The following is an 8,291-nucleotide window of genomic DNA, read 5'->3' on the forward strand; positions in this document are numbered from 1 at the left end:
TCGCCAATTATTTTTGGCAGCGACGGATCAATTTGCCGCCGCGCTGTTCCGGGGCGGCTGCGTGGCGGGTTGTGCTTCGCGCCCTTCGCTGCAGCTCCCTCTCCAGGGGTTGGGGTTCTCTTCCGCATCTCCACGTGGATGTTTGGTCAGACATGCGCTGCGATGGTGGCCGGCGTGCGGGGCATCGTATTTATCGAAGAAAAAACAAGAGAAAACGGGGGGAAAAAAAATAAAAGGATACCACCGTCCGTTATTTTTGCCAGGCAAAGTTCCCGGGAGTTTATTTCTCCTCGCAGGCCTCCACAATTCCAAGTGGCGGCAAAAGCCGCCAAAAAAAAAAAAAAAAAAAAAAAAAAAAATAAATAAATAAAGATGCTGCCCTGCAGAAAACAACAACAACAACAACAAACGGATTAAAAAAAAACAAACACCACTCTTCCTCCCGAGTCTTCCTTTCAAAACCGCTCCCCCCCATCCCCCCCCTCCCCCCCTTTTTTTTTTTTTTGTATGTATTCTCGTTTTTTTTTTTTTTTTTTACAAAAAAATAAATAAAATTGTTATTTGAGTTTTACTTCATTTCAGATGCGAATTGAAAGATAAAAAACACATAAAAATGTGGAAGTAAAAATTTATTAAAATGTGGAGACTGTTTTAACATCTTCTAACACACAGTTTCCACCCGTCGCCCCTTATTTCCCCCCTGACGTGGCTGCTGTTTCACATCTCCCTCATTTGTATTTGATTTTTCCTCACTTGTCTTCTTTTCCCGTCCATCCCCAATCCACGCAGGCGGATCCTTCCTTTTCTCACGTTTTTTCTTTTTTTCTTTTCTTTCATTTTTCACACTCCTCACCGTTTTTTTTTTTTTTTTAGTAGTTTTATTTGTTAAAACCATCGGTCCCTTTACAATGCCAAAGACAGCGACTCCGACCGTTCCTCTTCCAACTCTTTGGTGGTGGCAGCCAAATGTTTCGCCACACTCGGCGTAACACACGCATTCTCGACAAACTGCCACTCACCTCCGCTGCATGTCACGGGGAAGGAGAAGACAAGGCCTGGTGGCACACCGTATGGGTTACCATCGGAATACACAGCCATGGAAACATGTGTCCCCGTTGGCGTACCAAGAACCCAGTCGTGCACTTGGTCAACAGCGGCATTTGCGGCAGAAAGAGCCGAAGAGTTGCCGCGCCACCGAATAATCTCATACCCGCGTTGCTGCACAGTTGTCATAAATTCTCCATCAAAGTACGCGTCATCCTTTATCGCTTCTCGCACAGGGACGCCTCTCACAGTGGCGCTGTTAACATCCGGGACTTGTGTACCGCTGTGGTTTCCCCAAATAATACAGTTCTTGACATCTCGAACATGAGCATTGGCTCGCTCTGCCACAAGCGCAAGCGAACGGTTGTGGTCCAGTCGCGTAAGCGCCGACACGTTCTTCGGCTTGATTTTCCCGTTCGAGGCATTCAAAAGAACAAGGGCATTGGTGTTGACAGGATTGCCCACAACACACACGTGGCAGTCTTTACTGGCCAATTCACCCAAAAGACGCCCATGTTCTGAAAAAATTGCGGCATTTTTCTGCAGGAGATCCCTCCGCAGCGTGCCGGGTTTGGCCGGAAACGAGCCACAGAGAATGGCGATATCAACATTCTCAAAGGCCACCGCCGGTTTGTGCGTGATGACAACACGGTCCAGCAGTGGGAAGGCACAGTCCATGAGTTCCGCACGTATCCCCTCAAGACATTTCATGGCGGGCTCAATATCGAGCAGGTTCAGCTGCAGATGTTGATTGGGACCCAACATGCGGCCGCCGGCAATGAGGGGGAGTAATGCGTACCCAACTTGGCCGGCCGCCCCCGAGACGACCACCTTCGCGCATGCACCTTCAAAAAACATTATTAAATCGCTTTGTTCTTGCTTGAAATAAATGACTTCTTCTGCCCGCAGTAAATTCGTTTCATTTTTTTTTTGTTTGTTTTGTTTGCGCCAATTCGTCCCGGGCGGGGCAAAAAAAAAAAAAAAAAAAAAAAAAAAAAAAAAGGAGAAGGAACCATTCATAAAAAAAAAAAAAAATAAATAAATTCATTTTTTATTTTTTTTTCTTCTCTTGCCAGGGCCGCATTTCCCCCACAGGAGGAGGAGAAATGGCACAGAAACTCTCACGATGCACACACATCACCAAAGCGCAGCACGGAACGCACCTCCTCTGCGTTGGACGGGCATTCAACCAGCAGCGTTCGCGCAACACACTCAATGCGTCCGCAGACATCAAATTCCACCTCGTCGTAAAAAGAGAACAAAACATCCTTGCCGTTGGCCGCAAAGACGGAGCGCACCCCGATGACACGCGGGCTATTGAAAACACTCCATACCTGCGGCTGCCCTACACACGTCCACCGCTCCGTCACGGTCGCATTCTGCGCCGAAATCTCGATAGCGACAAATTGCGCAGAGGCCAGTCGCTTAACGGCGCGGTCATTACCATAGCGTAGAACCAGCCTGCAGTAGGGACTCAGTCGCTCCTCTACGGAGCTTGCGGAACGGGCCTGCACCACAAAAAGTGCGGCCTGACGCATTTCCTCCGGGTCAGGCAATGCCTGCACGGCCTCCAGCAGCGCCTGCGCCTTCGCCTTCGCCTTCACTTCCCCCGTGCCGTGGGCCAACGCGAGCGAGTCACATGTACGTTGCAACACACGGCAACTTGATGCACGAGAAATCCCTTGAAGGGACTCTACCCACTGCAGTACCATATCGTCGAATGTGGCCTTCTCCATTCCCCTGATTTATGCTAGAAAAAAAGAAAAAAAGAAAAAAAAAAAGGAGGGGAAAAAAGTGCGTACCGCACAAAACTCTCTTTCCACCCCATATTCCGCACGCAGACAAGCACCAAGCGTCCCCTTCAGTTATTTCTGTATCAATGGAATAAAAAAAGCATAAAGTAATTCAACTGGCATTGCAAGGAGAGACGCATAACCCTTACTTCTTACCGGCGGCGGCCTTGGCCTTGCGAGCAGCGCGGGCCTTCTCAATGCGCTTCTTGGCGGCTGGCTTGCTGTCAACCTTCTTGGCGTTTTTCTGCAGCTTCTTGAGTGCAACCTTGTGCCAAGAGACGGGTTTCTTCTTGTCATTCTCGTCAAAAACCTTGCGCGTCCAGAAGGCACGAGAGCGCTTGGCGACACGCAGCTGATAGCGCTCAAAGTCCGTCGACCTTGCAAACGCCCTCTTTGCTGCAATGCGTCTAGCGGACTTTGTGGCGGCGTACTTCTCAAGAATTTTCTTTTCCGCGAGCACATTCTTCAGTGTCCGTGTGCTGCAGTTGCGGCTCAATTCCACGCTGAACTTCAGCGGCTCAACGTTCTTCAGGTTCTGCACGTGGCGCCACATCTTTTTGTCTGCGGGGTTCTCCACAAGCACACGGTTGCCGTCGATGATGTCAACAACAACGCCGACGCGGTCCTGACGGGGGCCGCGGATGATGCGCACCAAGCGCCCTGCGCGAATATAGTTCGCCTTCACCATTTGGGACCTTTTGCTCCTTTCTGCCTAACGTGTTGGAGCGCAGAAGAAGAAAAAAAAAACAAACAAACAAACAAACAAAGAGATATTGTTGGTATCAAGCGACGGTAGCACTCACTTCACACCGTAATGCGTCTTTGCAAAGTGGTGGGCAATAACTCCGTAAGCCACCAAAATGCGTTTTTTTTTTTTTCGTTTTAAATTCATGAATGCGCGCACACCGCAAGCATACATAGATACATAGAAATATATATATATATATAGTAATAAGGAGGGAAAGAGAAAATAAATAAAAGCGGTGGAGTAGCGGCGAAAAAAAAAAAAAAAAAGCAAAAAGAAAAGAGGTCATACAAATAATTAAACAGGTCAAAACAGGTTGCTTCAGAGTTAGATTACATGATATTTCCCATCGTCGCATTCTATCCCTTTTCATGTGACATTCCATGGGCATTATATATACATCCAAATTACAAATTTTCACCTCTTGTTATGATGGTCTCTGCGAGTTACAACAGTAGTCTGTTGTCAAATTCAATCTTTTTTTTTTCTATTTCTCTTTTCTCCCACGTTTTTTTTTTTTTTTTTTTTTTTTTCTGTTCGGCGTGTGTGTCTGTATGCCTGCTCCGTTTGCCGTTGGTGCTGTTCGTGCAAATTCGTTTTGCGTCTTTACCCCTGTGCCTCCTTCACATTCACTCCCTTCCTCCTCGGTTCCCTGGCGTTCTATATGGCGAGTGCGCAGACGCAGGCAGCACCCATCAGCTGCCAGTAGTCTGACTCCTTCTCTGTCGGCACTTCGATGGACAGCACGTAGTTGGAGCTGGCACCCAGGGAAGAGATGACACCCGCCCGCACCACAGTCCGGTACAAAGGCACGCAGTGCCACCCGGGGCCCATCTTGTGGTGCGGCTCTGGCAAAAAGTGAACCACCGGTAGTGAAGCGTATGGCTCGCCGGGTAATGAGTCCGCCATGACGCCGCGCGTTCCGTCCCATCGCCATGAGTCGGTGAAGATGCCGTACACGTAGCAGCCGCGCTCCGGTCCCGCCTCAATCCTCGCCACCTCCTCGTCCATCACCTGGAAACTGAAACCCAACTTGTCAACGGAAACTCCTTCCGCACGCGAAAAGGCCTGAAACACACCGGTCATAAAGGCACTCGGATTGAAAAAACCTCCAATCCAGAAACAGGCGGGCTCTCCGTTCTGCACCCACGTGCGAATAAACTGCACCCGCTGCAAAAAGTCACGGTACCACGAGCCCAACGGCTTCAAGGAAGTATATCCCACCGCGCTCCAGAGGCGAGGGACTTGGTCTGTCAAGAAGGACTCATACATCGCATCAAGATCCGCGGAAAGTAACGTAAGTCCTCTTAAAGCCTTTTGTAGGTCATGAATTGATTTGCGCATCGCTGTAATTAATTTGTTGTACTTCACCATCTCGTGGGCCAACACAGTAGACATTGAGTTAGGAAGGCCACTCTCTAACGTCGTGAAACTTTTTGGCCCGGCCTCTTCACGTAAAAGAACTTCCGGGAGTGAGGCCTCAAACTCCTCACATTTTCGCTTTACTTCTTCTTCAGGCGTGGTGGCCGCGCCACCCTCAGCCCCGGTGCTGCCACCACCCCCACTTCCAATACGTGGCTGGGTGGAAACGACGGTGCTCAACAGATACTGAGAGACCTGCAGCTGATATCGAAGATTTGCGTTGGTGTGCATACCAAATACCTCAGGCTCATCCACAAGCGACATTTGTTGAATATGTTCCATAAAGCTTGATAGACTTCCAGCCGGTGGGGCGTAGTAATGACCGCTAGAGCTAAACTTGAAATCGTTTTTCATGATGTCGGGGCGAAGGTAAGCACGTAGAATTGTCTGCAGTATGCCACGGTCCTGAGGGTCTGTCACACGACCACCGTAGTTAATTTGGCCAATGATGTACTCAAGGGACTCCCACGGTATGACATCTTGCTCCTCAAAGAAGAGACGCAGCCACTGCTTTGACACGTGGAAATCGGTGTCATTCCACTCATAACGCACATTCCATCCAAGTGGACCAAATTTCTTTCGCTCCAGTACAACAGAGTGGAAGAAGCATAGACCGTAGAGCAACTTCTTAAAGGCTGTTCTTTTGGAGTATTTGCCCATCCGCTGCTCGTCACCAAAGACCTCAAATTCCTCCTCGGTGATTTCGCTGAAGCAACGGACCATGTTTGCCTTGAGACCCGTCGGTGGCTCGTTCGTCAGCTTGATGCTGTTCTGCAAGACAAAGATGGGGAAAAAGTCGGTTGGCATCGACGTCAACCACAGACGGAAGTCGGCATTGATGTTGGCGCCATGCTGCTGCAGTGCGGCTACCTGAAGCTCTAATTCGGGCATGAACGTTTTCGACAAGTGACAGTTCTGCAACAGCGCCCAGGAGCCGTTTTTCCGGCACGTGGCAATAAGACGTTTGGCATTTTCGCCCTGTCCCTGACCGAGCGAGACGTATTGCAGAGACCGCCCTTGACTTTGTGCGAAGTTCTGCAGCGCCCCCATTGGATCCGCCCCCTGCGAGAGAATGAACACAATGGGCACCGTAGGGGAACTGTCGGATAACGCCACCTCCAAACTGAATGGCGGCGGCTCCACAAAACGCGGCCCCATCGTGCAACGCACATAGTCCGTCAGTGCAAAAAACAACTTTTCCTCACGAAAGCAGCGAATCAATAAAATCCGCTGAAAGGCGTTCAACTTCTCGCTCCAGTTGCCCGGCAATTCGGCATCTTGGGGCGCGTCCGACTGAATGAACTCTCTCCATGAATCCGTATCATCCACCAGATGCCCCTCCAGATTGCGGAAACAAGACACACTGCGAAAAAGTGCAACTGTGAGTTCCCACTGTTGCCGCGATAGAAACGACAGACCCGGTGGCAGCGGCGGCAGCTCATTGGGTACGAGAGCAGAAGCCCGGATAAAGTACTGCCACTCATCCTCCATCAATCTGCGGCTGTGACGCTCAATGGCGGTACAAATAAGAAGTGAAAGGATTGTTTTATCCTTGTTGAATAAACCACGACAGACCTGCTCGTATGTGGACAATGTCAGCCTTAAAATAATGTTTCCAAGATGTCTTTGCAGCATCACCGGGTTTTCTTCCGAGTAATCTGCCGGTTTCTCGGTCGCCAGCACCTCATGCTGGACCAGCTTCACAAAAAATTGCAAAGAATACTGGTACATGGGATCAATGCGGGAAATGTCGGCAAGGACGAAAAAGATCACGGAGGCACGTACCGCCACGTCACGGTAACGGTCACGTGTTGAAGTAATAATTTTCATCTTCTCATTGGCTTCCTTTTGATTCTCGCTAAGAACCCGCGCATTCGATTGTGCCGACTTCAACTCGGCGATTAGATCGCTATCGTCCAGTATGTTCCCTTTGGTGTTCTTGAGTTTGCCAAGGATGGTCTCCTCAATAACCTTCAGCTTCTTCTGTCCAATTGAGATGCTTTGAATGATGCGGTTTTTCTCCTCCTCCAGCTCACGTTTTTCAATAGCAACAACCTCCCCCAGCAGCTGCTCCTCCAGACCGTCGAGAGTAACAGTGAAGTTAAGAAGCGTCACTTTGGTGCTTATGTCCGGCAGATAACTTGGGTTCGGAAGCTTTGTACAAATGAAGAAGCGAAAGTTGGGGTTGTAGTCAATGGCGCCAGACTGGGCTGTCAGTTTAATTTGAGGTGAGGCCCCTTCTGCGGCAAAGATACGCCTAGAAAGGAGCGGTTCTAGGGCGGGGTCGAGTGTTTCACCCACATCGTCTAATATCACCACACCACCGAGGCGTATTTGCGTCTCAAGGGTACGAATCCACGTGGGCTCCGTTAGTTTAATGACTTTCACGGCAGCGGTGACGGCATTTCTTGTGAGATTTTTTGCCGCCACCGCCCCTCCAACCCCCGCGTACTGCTGCAGCAACCACTTCAATCCCTGCTCCTGTGGATCAATGAAGAGCGGCCAGCGACGCGGCGCCGTGGAGAGGGAAGCCACAATGGCGTTCTCCGTGGAGCTCTCATCCGTTGGCAGCCCATTGATCTGCCACGTGAGAATGTCCATGGGGTCGCCCAGCGTCTTGGTCAGGCTGAACGCCGTCACATCGAGTTCATGTTCCTTCAACTTCTCCAGCCATAGTCCAACAAGATGCTTGCGGAATCGGGGAGTGAAGGCACCAAAGTACGCCGCGCACGCGCTCGCCATGAAGGACTGAAGCGGAAGCAATTCTATTCGCTCTTGCAGTTGCTGAATATTTTCTTCCCAACGCACCCCCTCACTCTTAAGTGAGCTTGACAAACTCTCCGCATTTTCAAGGCGTCGGATGCACACTTTCAGCCCTTCCTCCAAGTCCTGTTTCCGTTTAAAACTAGTCTCATAGTTCTTTTGCAGCTCCGCCAGTTCCTGCTCCACAATAATAAGTTGCTCTTGAGCTTCATGCAACTTTGCATTTGTTTCCGCTAAGTGTCGTTCTGCCACTGCTGCCGCCTCACGCATCGGTGCAACCTCCTTCACCACCTTGGAGTATTCATTCACGGCATGTACCCAGGCGCAAAGGCTGCCGCATGTCTGGGACCCTTTTAGCGAACAAATCTCGACCGTGAATTCCTCATCATTGACGTACTTCTGAATCTTGTTCAAAATGGAAGGCTTCACATTATCGGTGGGGTATCCACGGATCATGTCCAGCAACTGACGGTACGATAAAAACTCGCGTGCCCCCTTCCAATCCGTGTTGCCAGACCACGCTC

At 50.0% G+C, this 8,291-nt stretch overlaps 4 protein-coding genes across 4 annotated transcripts, besides 12 other annotated features; all 4 read right to left on the reverse strand.

The window, feature by feature from the left end:
• Window positions 1-4,930: a sequence feature (heterozygous, Esmeraldo-like haplotype).
• Window positions 331-371: a microsatellite.
• Window positions 389-408: a microsatellite.
• Window positions 492-536: a sequence feature (T-rich).
• Window positions 795-870: a sequence feature (T-rich).
• Tc00.1047053506937.10 (cytosolic malate dehydrogenase, putative) lies at window positions 904-1,902 on the reverse strand (the record flags this gene model as incomplete). Its single annotated transcript, XM_800424.1, has 1 exon — window positions 904-1,902. One exon carries the CDS (start codon window positions 1,900-1,902, stop codon window positions 904-906), a length of 999 nt encoding a protein of 332 aa, XP_805517.1.
• Window positions 2,014-2,087: a microsatellite.
• Tc00.1047053506937.20 (hypothetical protein, conserved) lies at window positions 2,166-2,780 on the reverse strand (the record flags this gene model as incomplete). Its single annotated transcript, XM_800425.1, has 1 exon — window positions 2,166-2,780. The coding sequence occupies one exon, from the start codon at window positions 2,778-2,780 to the stop codon at window positions 2,166-2,168; it is 615 nt and encodes a 204-aa protein (XP_805518.1).
• Window positions 2,799-2,825: a microsatellite.
• Tc00.1047053506937.30 (40S ribosomal protein L14, putative) lies at window positions 2,983-3,525 on the reverse strand (the record flags this gene model as incomplete). The annotated part of the gene is made up of 1 exon (XM_800426.1): window positions 2,983-3,525. One exon carries the CDS (start codon window positions 3,523-3,525, stop codon window positions 2,983-2,985), a length of 543 nt encoding a protein of 180 aa, XP_805519.1.
• Window positions 3,578-3,604: a microsatellite.
• Window positions 3,751-3,785: a microsatellite.
• Window positions 3,835-3,863: a microsatellite.
• Window positions 4,060-4,115: a sequence feature (T-rich).
• On the reverse strand, window positions 4,243-8,291 carry Tc00.1047053506937.40 (dynein heavy chain, putative; the record flags this gene model as incomplete). The annotated part of the gene is made up of 1 exon (XM_800427.1): window positions 4,243-8,291. A coding segment is annotated over one exon (4,049 nt), but the record flags the coding sequence as incomplete, so codon positions are not given.
• Window positions 4,931-8,291: a sequence feature (haploid, Esmeraldo-like haplotype).

The sequence above is a fragment of the Trypanosoma cruzi genome, genomic scaffold (genome assembly GCF_000209065.1).
Source record: "Trypanosoma cruzi strain CL Brener 1047053517071 genomic scaffold, whole genome shotgun sequence".
NCBI classification, from domain to species: domain Eukaryota; phylum Euglenozoa; class Kinetoplastea; order Trypanosomatida; family Trypanosomatidae; genus Trypanosoma; species Trypanosoma cruzi.